We start from the raw sequence: 13,927 nt of genomic DNA, 5'->3' as shown, positions 1-13,927 counted from the left end.
AGGAATCTTTGAGGTCGTCAACGCTCCCAAAGTCTTCGACGCCACCTGGAAGATTCGCGACCTCAAAGAACTACTACCCCCGCGTCGTCCATCCATCTTACCCGATCGTAGTCAAGATAAATAACCAGTGGCAAGCGATCTGCTGTGGCATCTGCGACGCAAATGCGGATGAGGGAGTATTCTTCGAAGGCGTACAAGGAGTCCGAGAGCATGTGCAGAGGATGCACGGAGGAGTGGCTATGATGTCTGATCAAGAGATTGGCTGCAGATGCATCCTCCATTTGCTTCGGAGGTTTCGAGGATGCATCGCGGGCGAGGTACGGTAAGACCTTTCAATGGATTGCCACCATCGGAGTGGAAGAAAGTCGCGCTGAGGAGGACAGGGTCTCAGAGATCTCGTAGTGTCTGAGTCAGGAATTGATGTTTGGTTAGAGGAAGCACAGCACTTGGCAGAGAATCGAAGGGCAACCATGACAGGAGGAATTGATGAGTTAATGCTTGTTTATAGGAATAGCTCTGCACACAATAGGTAGTACACGCAGGCGCCGGCCACCTAAGTAGTATCTTTGGTACTTCTTATTAAGTTAAGTTGTGTCTAGCGTAAGCTCGTAGCATATCACTCCTTCCTCGACTAGAATGCAACAGACCTGGGAATTGCTGCTTCGTTAGCATGAGTGTGGAATCTCCGCATGCTGGGTGGGCTCTTTCAGCCAGGAGATTGATATCTCAGTATCATCATATGGTATAGCTATGCAAATGTCATTGCTGCATGATTCTCATGTCTCCGTTACTCTTCTCCATGTAGAGCACAGCTCTAACCGTCATATCCGAGCTCATTCTTCAGCTTCTCCACCAGCTCAACGTAGTGCTTCTGTGCGTCTTCGGCGCTGAGGTTCTTCTCGTTGACCTCTTTCCATGCCTTGTACTTGGCCTTGCCCTACACAGATATCGGAAATCAGCTTCTGCCCAGTCACGGAAGTGAGATGGGAATGGGATTTCTCGAGTTACCTTCAGGTCAAACATGCCCGCCTCCTCCGCCTTTTCCTTTCGGCCCTCCTTGAAGTATGCATAGAGCTATTTCAGAGCATATGTCAGCCCTCACTTCTGCTAGCCATTCTTGATGCTCTTACCTCGAGCAGTTGGTCGTTGTTCGGCTTGGACTTGAGCTTGCGGCTGTCCTCCACCGCCTTCTTGAACTCTGGTGATTCTGCAACCATTTTGACTGTGTGTTATGGATCGGGATGTGAAATTTGACGTTGCGTTGGATGTCTGGCAATTTGGTGAGTGAAAGCTGATGTTTTCCAGCTTCCAAGTCGGGAAGCAGCGGGGCACCAACTTCGACGTCATCGCCGGTGCACAGACTCAGACTATCATGTCAGGAACATGCACGAGTGCCAGGAATGCTGGGATTGATGACTCAGCACTGTACTACGACGTCGCCCATGGCATTCATCAGTTCATGTCCACCGACCGGAATGACGACTAAGGAAAGATAGATCGATGGCGGGTGCCAAGCGAATGGGCCGTGCCTTTGAAAACATCTCGTGTGCATGCTATGCAATTGAGGCCGCGAACGTGGAATTTGTGCGCTGTGCGGCGAGTTGATCGTCTCGCCCATTCATGCTCTCACTCGTGGGACTCGACATTCTCGGCCATGGTCTCATCAACCACCTCCGTCGCACGCCCCGACGACTTCTTCTGAAGCAAAGAAGAACGACAATGCCAATGAGCGGCGCCGTGATTCCGAGATACGCCCCGAAAAGCTTCGCACCAGGCAAGAATTGGAATTGAGGGACATTGAAGATGGTCTGCCGCTGTGAGCATCAGGCATGTGACAAAGCAATACAAGAGGTGGCATACCGCGATGAGGCTTGCGGGCAGGAAGATGGAGCCGAGCACCGCAATGAACTTCATGTCTTCGCTATCCCGCTGAGCAGCCCTCGCGATGCTGGCCTGGAGCAAGGTCTCTCGCTGCTGGATGATGTTTCCAAGCTAATTCTGGTCAACACACGGGGTCCGGTGCTCCTCCAAATGGCATCTCACCTCGTCTGCTGCGTGGTTCACTCTTCGGATATGGTCCTCGTCCCTCGCATGCAGGCTCTGCAGCGTTTTCCACGTGATTTGCGACCAGCTCTTCAAATCGTAATGCATTCGGAATTGCTCGTCATTCGCAAAGTCTACCACAGCAGCTTCTGCGTACCCGAAGCCTTCCTCAATGGCTTCATGGAAAGCTCTCCAGAGCTCACGTCGACCTTCTTGGCTCTCTTGGTCTCTCCTACAACTGTTAAGCTGCCCGAATAACCCAGGAAAGTTGTCTTGAGGAACAGATAATCGCAAATTGGCCACGTCAAGCTCAGAGGCATGGAATGAACGTTTTCGACCCTGATTCCGCACGGCATACTCAAGATTGCGGAGCTTGTTTTTGATGTCTGAGCGCCGATCTTTGTTCATACGAAGCGTCTCGGCGAACATTATGCACGGGATAAGCATTGGATGGAAGGCGTACTCTTTGAATGCTTCCAAGTTATTCACCAACACATCCGAGTTGATGCGATCGTCTACGCTCCAGAAGACTGCAGTCTTTCCAGAATTGGCTTTGTGCGACAGTGCCATAGCCCAGTCTCCTCGCTTGGTCACGCAATGAGCCGTGAGCTCGTAGCGAGCAGGATGCCCCCTTTTGTCGCACAATGTCTGCGATTGACATGCTGCCGGAGAGCCGCTCGCGATGAGGAAGTACGATGAGGGCAGATCTAGTTCTGCGAAAACTTCGCGCAGAGTCGCTATGTTCTGGAAAGGCAAGACATCACTCTCGCCACTGATGTGCTGCGGTCTTGTGCGCTGGAAAGCACAATGCAGAACACCTTGGATCTGCGAGCCAGCTTGTCGATTCAGCGGACTGTCTCGTTTTGTCCCACTAGTGCACAGCTCGAATGGCAAAACGGAGTCAGGCGTGCTCGCTGTGCTTTGCAGCCTTTTGTAACAAACAGGCTGACTCTAGAACACGTCAGTCCCACAGTCGCAAGAGGCCAGAGAGAGGCCTACCGACGGATTCTCTATCACAAAGAATTCGGTCTTATGCCATTGAAACTTTCCCTCCTGCTGCGCGTTCCTCAAGAATTCCTCTTTCAGGATCTCAACCATGATGGTATGGAAAGCACTAGATCACGATGGCTTGACGACTCGCATACTATTCAATGCACAAAAGTCTTGCGTAGCAGCTGCCTCAGCGACTAAGTGTCTTTTACACCTTTCTGCTGTAAGCTCAGCAGCGAGGCTGTACTGCAGTTACAATCCGAGCATGTCATTGGCGGATGGGGTGCGCCTTGCTGGAGGTAGCAAAGCAGAGCCGCTGCTCTGCTGCTGTATCAAAGGAGGTGGATACTCAGCTCATAATACTATTCGTGGAATGAGAGCACGCTCAATGCATTGTGGGACCACCCAGCTGAAAGCAGCCGATTTCAGCTTCATTGCTGTACACTGAAATACACTCGATGTGCAGGATGATCCGGGCCGTCAACAGCCATCGTGAGCCGTGGTCACATCTTGCCGACCACCCCAACGAAATAGCTTACAAGTACAATGCAGCCTCCATCTGCACGTTCGGAAGCACGACAACCAGCCCCACCCGAAATGTATCAATACAGCGAGCTCAGCCGATACCCTGCGTCTGCCGGCCCTTCGTTGATATCTGAGAGTCACGGGAGTTACTTCTCGACCGGTTCGCGCCTTGCTCCCGACCGTCATCTAGCCACTGCTCATAATCGTCATAATCCATGATTTGGGGTGACTCCAGCTTGTGAAACCTCTCCAGGTGGTCCCGGAAGTCGATTTCCGTCTCAAAGACCGGCACATATTTCTGTCCGCAGCCGTCCCATCGACAAGCATATTTTCGATCGTCCCATTTGGCGCTATGTTTGGTTTCAATTTTCCAGACAATGCCATGGCGATAGAAAGCGTGCTCACGCAGCTCGTCTCTCGTCTTGAATAGAGACTCGGTTGAGCAGACTGAGTCCGGGCAGCCATAAAAAACGTGCATCGCGAATCTCTCCCAACGACCACAGTCCTCCACTGCTGCTCGCTTCCGCCGTTTTCGGACCAGCAAATCTGCTGTGCGGTCAAGCGCCTCGTTGACGTCTTTCTTCGCGAGATACTTTTCAACAGCTGTCTCCATCAAGAGCTTGGTGTCGGCGCCTCCAGATTTGCCCTCTCTGCTTCGCAAAGGCAGCCAAGTGTCTAATTTCACTGATGAGATGCCTTCTGGATTCAGCCGCTCATACTCAATTTTTTCTTCGCCCTTCAGAGCCTCGTTGACGCCATTGAGAATATCATGCCGAAAACGATAATCTGTCTCTTCGGCATTCGAAGACTTCCATTGCTTCTGCTTCGCAAGTTGAATCATCTCTTTGAAAGAGTTCCTGGACATGTCTTGACTTTTATCATCTCTTGGCCCAGTGCCCACGGAAAGTATGACGGCCGGGCGATCATAGCGGTGCATCTGCTTCGTTTCGTGATAAGCCAGTCTCACGGGATTATTACAACCTTCGCCAACTGCTCCATCCCAGAACTCTCCATCCCCGATCTTTATCCGCTTGAAGTACGTTGGAGCAGCACTCGTTGCTCGGGCGACTGCCCATATTGGTGCAGGTGATGCGCTGTACGGCTTGAGATGTCCATAACGCTCCTCATCCGGTAAATTTGGTGCCGGAGGTGGATGATCATAGCTTCGAAAGAGGCAACTATCTTGCAGTTGGCTTCCACCCCACGCGACAACAATGCTGCACATCGTTAGCAACAGTCTTCTGCAAAGGAGAATCACATACGTCTGTGCGGCATCTGGATTCTCATTCCGTAGTGGGACCTCCGATTTGCTGGAAACATTGGTCCTGCTGATCTCTGCCTTGAGTTGCTCATCGATCGCTTCACGTAGAGCATCTTCAAGCTCTTCTTCATCGAACCTGGTCCGAATCATTTTCGCAAACTTTTTTAGACATTTTGGAATAAGTCTATCTCGTGGGTGAGCGAAGACCTTAGTCCCGATTATATCGTACAAAGCGAGGGCATCGTCCACTGTCATCTGAAGGCGGCCGAGCATGATGGCACTTAAGCTACGCATCTTCGTCAGTGCTCGCTTGGAGGAACCATTCGAGTCAAGCTCACCCTCCTGTGCTCGTGCCCACGAAGTAATCGAAATAGTGGTGAGGCCTGTATTTGCCATCTCCCAGAAGATTTCTGCATCGGTCGTACATTGAGCTGTTTGCATGTGGTCGCAAACCATCACCGGGCTGACTCTCGAGTTTTGCGATCTTGTCCATCAGAGCTCGAATGATCAGTAGCGAAGCATATCCTCGGATTCCTCCGCCATCTGTGGCCCAGCGTGAGCACTCGTACTAGTTGCGATGGATGGGGTCGGTAGATACCCAAGCAAAGGACATTCTTGCGTGCCCACGGGTCTTCAAGTTTGGCTACTAAAGATTGTCCTCTGAGAGGATGGTGCGCACTGATTGCTTCTCCAGTGAAGCTTTCTACCAACGTGGAGTTCGATCCGATGCTTTCATCTTCCTTCTCGGTTTCTGGCTCCTCCACCGGATGACGATTGGGAAAGAACGGCCATAAGCCTATGGCATCTCTGAAAACGCCCATGGTGTATTACCTGCCATGGGGAAGGCAGTGGACTTTCAAATAATGCATGCTCCCATTCACAAGGCTCTGCGCTTTACAAGTGCGCACGCTCGGCGATCGTGAAAAGCCGCAGTTTTGGTCGCACGGCCTCTGGTGCCCTAGACCAACAGGAGGCATACGAGCTACTCTTGCGAAGGCCAATGGTAGACGGCTTGGTAATAGTGTGACTGGCGGCCGCTCCAGTTCTCTTCAGCACAGCCGCCGGTGAGCCGCCCTCTGCCGAAGAAGCTGTTCTAAGCAGTCCGAGCAACCACAGCCGGCTTATCATCATCATGGTGGCTCGAGTAGACCACCTTCATCGGCGCAGCTCTCCTGATCCTTGACACTCTCAAATGCATTTGGATGCATCTCCGCCCCGACTCCTCACGCAAGCTGCGCTGTCAGAGCTGACGATGACTTGCAAGGGAGATATTCTTCAGGTGAAGGGCGAGGATGTAAAGAATCATAATCGACTCTTGCTAAAAGTGGCCCACGCCTCCCCTGATGAATGAGTCTATTCCATGAGACTCTTGAAACAATGGGACAGACTCCAGACCGAGTCACAACCAAGACCTCCGCGTGCGACGAGTAGTCATTTGCCATCTGTAACCTCGCTTGCTGAGCAGCGTGTGAGGCCGTCGCTTAATTTGTTGTGTCAACTCGATTGGTCCGATGCTTTGCAGATATCCCTGCTTACTATTACCTACGGCCTGGGGCTGTGCTATTTGGTGTGATACACAACATATATTGCGATGGTCCTCGCAAGACGAAAGCTCAGCAGAGCGGGTCCGATGCGACAGCTCTGGCTATTCGAAGCCTGGCTGGCGTCCTGATCAGAGCGCTTCCAGGCATTCCTCTGCAGTAAGATGTGACCCCTAAAGCCCTAGAGATAAAGAGCAGGTTCTCCGTATGGTTGCGATTCTTTCTCCAATCTCTCAAGGTCCAGAAGCTCTTTTTACCACCAACCCAAACCCCATTGAAACTCTCTTTCAGATAACGAAATGAGCGTATCAAGAACAACTACCAGCAGTTCTCACAGCAGTAGCGGTAGCTGTAAATCTCCAAAAATTGTCTACACAAACGCACCAAACATCCTGGCCTATGTGAAATCCAACCGAAGCATATCTCTTCAGCCAAGTTCTGTACTCGACGGTCAGTAATAATGCAAAACCAAGAGGTCTTCGAACAAAAGCTGAGAGTTACTCAGGCAACGACTGCATCTGGAGCGGAGACATTTCCAGAAGTCCATTGAAGTCACAGCAACAGATTTCTGTCCCAAGGAGAGGGTCGTTTAGCTCCAGCTCATCCGAAGACTCGAAATCTTCTAGTGACGACTGCGATCATCCCGTCGTCGTTTTCAATCGCATAGCGCCGAACATGCGCTGGCGCCGACTTAGTGGCAACGTGGAGAAGATTGTTGTGTTCGAGAGGCCGATTCGATGAGTTTGACCGTCTATCGTGTATTATGTTGGACCATATAAGGCACGGCCGCGCGTCGGGCACTCAAACGCCATCAGAGAGCTGGCCAGAGTCAAAGCGAAAATCGTCAAAGATCACCGCAGGAGCATTAATGTCTCGTAGAGGCCGGCAGCTCGATCTAACAAGATCGCAAGTCCTCGGGACGTCCGGATCGCTGGTGTCGACCTCGATAATGACCACGGTAGCATTAGATGAGCGAATGCCGCCTGACGCGACATCCTCGAAAATAGATACTTCCCACAGAAGTCTTCCTACCAACCCGGTACCTCGTGAGGCGAATCGATGCATGTCTTCCACAGTGTGAGGCCAAGGAAGTTTCTTTCCTGGCCATGGTGTCAATTCGATCAGCTGTGCCCCTATAGATATCTGCAGCATCACTCGGAAACTTCGAGCTATCACAATGGTAGCAACGGGGCTGCTCTTGGTAGCTCGTACTTCGACATCAGATATCTACCAAATGAATATTGGAACCCATGTGACGCGTTTGTGTCCTTCGTTGTCGTTCGCGGTCATGATCTCGCTCTGCTCTCCAAAATTTCACAGACAGTCCACTAATGCGATACACCATTGACTTGAAGAGCGCCAACTTGCACCATCGCTTCAACGTCCTGCCAGTCACTCTTCACTGTCGTCAGGTTGTACCAGCCATCCTCAGTGACGACGATATCGTCCTCGATGCGCACACCTCCCACACGCCAATATCTCGCAAGCACGCTCTGATCAACCACGCCGTCCCACTTACCTTCCTGCAGCTCGGCCTCCAAAGGATACTTACGGAAGTAAATCCCGGGCTCATTCGTGATCACGTTTCCAGCTTGCAACGGCCCTCGCTTTCTGAGATATGCGAAGTATGGGTTCGGATCATCGTAGTTGGCTCCACCTCCACAGTCGTGAGTGTCCATACCCAGAAAGTGTCCGAGGCCATGCGGAAAGAAGCGAGTCATGATTTGAGAGTCCAAGATCTGCTGTATACTGAGATCCTTATTGAAGATGCCGAGTTTCTGCAGCCCTGTGGCGCCGACGGTGTGCGCTTTCATATGGCAGTCTTCCCACATCGTGCCAGCTTTGATCAGGCTCATGGCTTCGCTCTGCATAAGCAGAACCAGGTCGTAGATCTCCTTGCTCTCCTTCGTGAACTTTCCGTCTTTAGTGATTGGGAAGGTCCGTGTGATATCTGCGCAATAACAGTTCCATTCGCCACCTGCGTCGAGCAAAATATTGTCCTTGCCTTCGAGCGGTTGATCGTTGTGAACATAGTGCAGGGTACTTCCGGCAGTTCCAGAGGCACAGATACATCCATATGCTTGTTCTTTGCAGGCATTGGCATGACAGTGCATGACAAACACAGCATTGAGTTCGCGCTCATTGGATGCGCGAGTCACAGATGCCATGACCTGCTCATGAGCATATGAGGATACGATGTTGGCATGTCTGATCATGGCAATTTCGTGGTCGTCTTTGACAGTCCTGCATTCCTCAATGGCATTTCGCAGCCACTTCAAATTGATCTCAGGCTGGAAGTTCTTGACTGCATCAAGCTCGAAAATCGACAGATCAGCGCGATCCTCCATGGCAAGAATCAGTGGTGTCTGTTTTGACAGCATCGCAACCACTGACTTCCCCGACTTCAGATCATCAGTTGTGAGCGCATCGTCAATGTCATACTTTTCAAGCGCTTCTTTGGGAAGCAGAGGCAGGCCAGCCCACATGACATATTCCGGATCTACTGGCGGAATCCATAGAGTCGACTTATCCGAAGCAATGTCGTAAGCAAAGTAGCAATCTGGCAAGTCGCAGCCCGTCAAATAGTAGAAGTGCCGTCGTTGTCTGAAGTGGCTCGCTTGATCGTCATCTTCGGTCATCTTGGTGCTCTGGCCTTCGAGATAGATAACGCCGCTGGTCGGACCTCCATTCTCGGCGATCCATTTGGCGACTCGTCTCGCGTGGGCTTTTGCTGGGTATTTGCCGGATGGCGGCGGTGGCAGGTCCGGGTTTGCAATTGGCCTCAGAGGCATGGTGTTCTTGGTCATGCTATTTGGCAAACATTGGAGAAGAGAAGATGGTCTTGGCCGAAGCTGTGAAGTCCTTTCAGGTGTACAGTCAGCATTCGCCAAGCCACACAGCCAGGCCAGGGTAGGAGCGGCTTTACAAGGAAATCAAGGCAGGCAGTATGTACACAAGCCTATATGTCTTCTGCGCCGGCTATGCATATCAGAACTAAGTACCGTCCGCGCTACCTCTTCCCCGATACGCGATACAACAATTCTTTGATCTTGGCCGTGGCATCCTCCGCGCCCATGGGCCCCTGCTGAGGCGCTCTGCCCAACTCTGCATCAAATCCGCCCACCCTCGATCTAGGTTGTCGGATCTGCTGAGGTCTGGTGTCCGGAAGGCTGTACCCATAGTTCGCAGCCTCGCCAGGTCCTGGGCGAGGAACATATCCAGCTCCGGTAAAGCTGGCACTCCTAGCCGCATGAATTTGCTCGACTTCGTTCTTCTTCACAGCAATAGCCTCCTTGTCACCACGACTCACTTGAAGCTGGATGCGGCCATTCTCATCAATGCTGGCAGTCTCTGGCTGCACCCAGATCTTGTTTCCGCCAGACAGATTCTCATCCAGAACGTGCGTCATTCGATCAGCCTCAAGGTAGTGAAGCTCTTTCTCCTCCTCTGTATATCCTGGTAGATTGGCGCGTGCGACTGGATTATACGATGCGGCGATAGGATCACTGGCCACAACACCTGCAACACCAAGCTTGGCTTGCAATTCGGTGAAAGTAGCGCTCGTTCGCGGACGAATGACACGAGCCTTGACAGGTGTTCTATGTGCTTGCGGCCCCCAGTACGGGTGATTCTCCATGAATGCATTGCTTCGAATGTGCGAGAGACCAGCACCTGGGTGTGTCGATGGTGGGCCAGCGTCTGACACCACGTCTGCTACGATACTCCTGAGACCGGCCGTCTTCGCTGATGAAGTAGCACCAGTCATGCGAATGCCCGGCAGATCTAAGAAATCACAGATGGCCGCTGTCATCTCGGAGCCCAGATTCTGAACAACGTGATCATCGCGCATCTTCTTCACCTCGGTTTCGTAATTCGCTTTCACCTCTTTATGCAGCTCTGATATTCGCTTAGATTTGAGAGTTGGGCTCAGCCCCATCTCACGATTTCGCCTCTCCTCATCGTGTATCCGCCTTTCCAGAATGCGCGTCATCACAAATTTCGCGAATTCAGCTTTTCGTTTGCTCAGTCTGCGAGTAATGTAGTCTTCAAATTCTCCCTCGTCCATCCCTGGTATCCAAGGCCCATCGTACTTCCATCTTTGCTTTGCTTTGGACTGCAGTCCTAGAATGGGACGTCCTTTTCCATCTGTCGGAGTTGGTCCAGGTGCAGCGTCCAGAACATCCCGATCTGTGTTGTCGACATCCTCATCGTAAACACTTTGTGGTGCTCCTCGCTCGTTGGAATAAGTGCTTCTGGGCTCCTTGATCACGAGAGGAATGCCTAACTGCCTCCATTTCCGCTCAGTCTGGACATGATCGCCAGCGCTCTCGAAGTCTGTGATGTGTTCCCAAGTATCCTGAGCCCCGACTCTGATGACCGAAGTGTTCGAATGGGTGGTGGCAAGAAGTTTCTTCTTGGGTATCGATCGTTTCAACCCCCAATCGCCACGGAACTGAGCTGGCGCCGGAGTAGTTATGGCTTGATAGATTGGGTATGGCAGTGTTGCACTGTCAGAATTGCGGTATTGCCCAGCAGCGGATGCATTGTCGAGGGCTGGCGATGGAAGAGGTCGTGGAAGCGAGAATAGTCGCGAAGACTGCAATAGTCGCGCTGTGGGCGAATGCAGTGACTTTGACATCGCTGCGTGCGATCGGCAAGCAGATGCTCGCTGCGTGGAATGCGAATATTCGATGGCGGCATCGACGCTGCGCTGCCATCTGAGACATTGCTCGACGCCAAGACTCTCTTCCGCGGAGTCGCGGAGCAGTCGCTTTCTCCGAAACACCAACATGCAAGCAACATCAACACCGTCACCACGTCTTGGATGGGCATTCACCACTCATTGCTTGCAATCTACGCACATATAATAAGGCACGTCGACACCATCGCCAAATCTTGGACATGAAATCATTACTCATTGCTCATGATCTAGGTACATCGTAAGTCCTCCATTACGACCTGAACCGCATCAGAATGGATGGCATTCGTTCTAGAGTCACCGGATGCGTGAACAACCTCTCTGATCCAGGCCTCGGAGTACCTTTCTGTTCATCCTCAAACTCGAAAGGACCATGATACGATCCCGTCTTTCCACTAGACTTTGTCCAGAACGAATCAGCAACACCTGAAAACCTGCTGTCGGACTCCGTCTGTGGTCGCGAATCGACGGGCACTGATTCCTGCATCTGAGGTTGCCTTTGACCAAACTCCTTCTCGCGATGCACGGGAAGGAAATTTGGCTCCTGCTTGCTAAACCTACGCTTCCGCCGCCGCAGCAACAATAAGGCCATCACGAGTAGCGCGATCAGAAGCGCAGCTCCAAGTCCGACTCCAAGGCCAATGCCCAGCTTGGTGCCAATGGAAAGGCCGTCATGACTTTGGCCTGTTTGAGCGGCGATGTAAGACGAGGCAGCGGCGGCCACATCTACCGTTGTGGTCGCGGCGGTCGGTGCTGTAGATGTCGGAGCGGCCTCCATGGTCGAAGTTGAAGCAGCCGCTGTAGTTGTCACTGGATTTGTTTCTGCGACTGAGAAACTGGGGCTGTTTGCGGAACAAGTATCGCAGTCGTTTGGCAGATCGCTTTTCTGCAGTCTGAAGTAGAATGGGGCCGATAGGTCGCTTCCGAGCAGAGATGAGGCGTTCCACAGGTATGTTGTTTCACTTTGAGGTAGGCTTGCTGTTTGTGCTGTGAGCATTCGTCTTGCTTCGGATGCCAGTCATGATACCGCTCACCTCCCAGCACGTCTACTGCAAAAGTCCCATCCTCACCCGGACCTTGGAAAACCTCCAAATTTGTGAAAGCCCAAGGCGTATTCCAGCTCACATTAACTTGCTGTCCCGCGGTATATTGTAACGCACCACCAGCGACCGGTGAAACGAATTCCAATTGCGCGGCCTGCAGCTCTTCCAGTGCGGCCATCCTCACCACCACGTCTCCCAGGTCGTTATGTACTGTATACCAGCTACCTAGCTCGCAAGACACCCGAGGCTCCCAAAGACCAGTCCGAAGCACAAAACAGAGGGAACTGCGGAGTTTGACAGCATCTTGACCTATCTATCTAAGCCTACCGCGGCATTCCGTTTTTATAGGTGGGCTGTAGTATGTATATGCAGCCCATGCATTCGTGCACGAGCGAGCCGCGTGTTGGAGCTTTAAGCTTTGCGTTCTTTCTATTTTTTACCATCCCGGCCTCCCACCATGTCAAGTCCGAGGGCCTTGCCGTCATACACCTGACGAGAGTTTTGATAAATACCCGTGGTGCAGCGATTCAATAATCATGCCACTTGAGTACAGTACTTTGAGACCACTTTGGTTGGTCTGCTAAGAAAGCCTCGGCGAGCTCTTCGATCAAACTTTCTGCAGCTGTTCTCCGCAGGCCGTGATAGCTCCATTATGACCGCGGACTACCTATTGCGTGGCAGGTCGAGGAGTCAGGACAGTTAGCTGTACGAGCTAAGCCTTTTCATCTATACACGGATCAGGCTCGTAACATTAATGCTTAGTTGCTGGTCCGGATGCTCAGCCTCTCAGGCGACTGAGGCTGGTAAGGGCCGTATCTGTCATCCACGAGCCTGTGATCCACGAACTCAATATCCTTGCCGCCGCTGCGAACTGCTCACAGTGCTTTGCACACTTTATTGTTGCTGGGGGTGGTAACTTAATCAGCAGAGCTGCACTGCTTGGTGGCCATGTATGATAAATCGAGGTGCCGCTGCTGAAGAGAGAAAGAATGGGAGGAATGTTGGCAAGAAACACCTCTGAGAAAACTGCCAAGCCCTCAACCTGAGTTGCTCCGTAGCCCTCCATTCTTCATTATAGCATAGGTGAGATACCGGGAGCAAAGAGGCATCGCTGAAGTGTCACAAGTGTCATCATGACCTAGCATTTCAAGCAAGGTTACTCTATGACTGTTGTAAGCCGCAATAGGGCCAAAATCGCAGGGAAAAAAATGGACTTGTCTCGCCAGGTCCATCATCAACAGGCTACAAGCCCACTGACTTCTTCTGGGCAGGAACAACACTCACTACCAGGAACCATCATCTTCGTAACACTCCGTATACTCGATTTACCTCTACAATGGTACCTTCTCAAATCTGGACTAGGCATTGAGGTCTTGCGCAAACTTGGCGGGACTCCGGTGGCCACGCCATTGTCAACGCCGATGACATTTCTTGGCTTGAGCCTATACCATACTCTCATCTTCGGCTTGGCAGTGGGTAGCTCTTTGAAGCAAATATATTGGAAACTCTTCGTCGGAGAAAGAAGAAATTTTCGGGCCAGGATTCGCGAGCTTCTTCTCCGTCTATCAAACGCAGTGGAACAGTTACAACGCCTTTCTCGCGTTATGGGACTATACCTCTCAGCAGCAGCTGGAACAGAGGAACTGCGGAGGACTGCTGGTCTTTCCACCAGATAGCGTAGAGGTTGGTAAGGTCTTGTTCGGGATCAGTGTATACTTGGAATGGTATTCCGAGATTCAGAGCAGGGAGTTTAAGAAGGACGAGAGGAGTAAAAGGAGGCCGTACTCCGGGGGCGTGTAGAGTCTGGCGAGAAATATCAATTATG

The 13,927-nt window shown here is 51.8% G+C and overlaps 5 protein-coding genes across 5 annotated transcripts; all 5 read right to left on the bottom strand.

Annotated features, from left to right (window-relative positions):
* Window positions 1–559: 559 nt before the first annotated feature.
* Window positions 560–1,236, bottom strand: MYCFIDRAFT_58715 (uncharacterized protein). The gene is made up of 3 exons (XM_007931578.1): window positions 1,131–1,236; window positions 1,009–1,074; window positions 560–937 (listed from the first exon to the last, which is right to left on the bottom strand). Exons 1-3 carry the CDS (start codon window positions 1,215–1,217, stop codon window positions 815–817), a joined length of 276 nt encoding a protein of 91 aa, XP_007929769.1. The 5' UTR covers window positions 1,218–1,236; the 3' UTR covers window positions 560–814.
* A 2,413-nt stretch (window positions 1,237–3,649) lies between these two features.
* MYCFIDRAFT_199363 (uncharacterized protein) lies at window positions 3,650–4,969 on the bottom strand (the record flags this gene model as incomplete). The annotated part of the gene is made up of 1 exon (XM_007932139.1): window positions 3,650–4,969. One exon carries the CDS (start codon window positions 4,967–4,969, stop codon window positions 3,650–3,652), a length of 1,320 nt encoding a protein of 439 aa, XP_007930330.1.
* A 51-nt stretch (window positions 4,970–5,020) lies between these two features.
* MYCFIDRAFT_9528 (uncharacterized protein) lies at window positions 5,021–5,363 on the bottom strand (the record flags this gene model as incomplete). Its single annotated transcript, XM_007931400.1, has 3 exons — window positions 5,021–5,105; window positions 5,158–5,215; window positions 5,279–5,363. Coding segments are annotated over 3 exons (228 nt in total), but the record flags the coding sequence as incomplete, so codon positions are not given.
* Window positions 5,364–7,600: 2,237 nt separating this feature from the next.
* On the bottom strand, window positions 7,601–9,152 carry MYCFIDRAFT_156918 (uncharacterized protein; the record flags this gene model as incomplete). The annotated part of the gene is made up of 1 exon (XM_007932138.1): window positions 7,601–9,152. One exon carries the CDS (start codon window positions 9,150–9,152, stop codon window positions 7,689–7,691), a length of 1,464 nt encoding a protein of 487 aa, XP_007930329.1. The 3' UTR covers window positions 7,601–7,688.
* Window positions 9,153–9,370: 218 nt separating this feature from the next.
* Window positions 9,371–10,999, bottom strand: MYCFIDRAFT_143415 (uncharacterized protein; the record flags this gene model as incomplete). Its single annotated transcript, XM_007932137.1, has 3 exons — window positions 9,371–9,778; window positions 9,941–10,474; window positions 10,541–10,999. The coding sequence occupies 3 exons, from the start codon at window positions 10,997–10,999 to the stop codon at window positions 9,371–9,373; spliced, it is 1,401 nt and encodes a 466-aa protein (XP_007930328.1).
* Between the last annotated feature and the right edge of the window lie 2,928 nt (window positions 11,000–13,927).

This window comes from Pseudocercospora fijiensis (assembly GCF_000340215.1).
Source record: "Pseudocercospora fijiensis CIRAD86 unplaced genomic scaffold MYCFIscaffold_8, whole genome shotgun sequence".
Lineage (NCBI taxonomy): Eukaryota > Fungi > Ascomycota > Dothideomycetes > Mycosphaerellales > Mycosphaerellaceae > Pseudocercospora > Pseudocercospora fijiensis.
This window is presented reverse-complemented; position numbering and strand designations above follow the sequence as displayed.

Coding starts and splice junctions, on each gene's coding strand:
- MYCFIDRAFT_58715 (XM_007931578.1), bottom strand. CDS start 1,217: ATGGTTGCAGAATCACCAGAGTTCAAGAAGGCGGTGGAGGACAGCCGC. Junction 1,075..1,130: donor ACAACGACCAACTGCTCGAG/GTAAGAGCATCA, acceptor GCTCTGAAATAG/CTCTATGCATACTTCAAGGA. Junction 938..1,008: donor CGGGCATGTTTGACCTGAAG/GTAACTCGAGAA, acceptor ATATCTGTGTAG/GGCAAGGCCAAGTACAAGGC.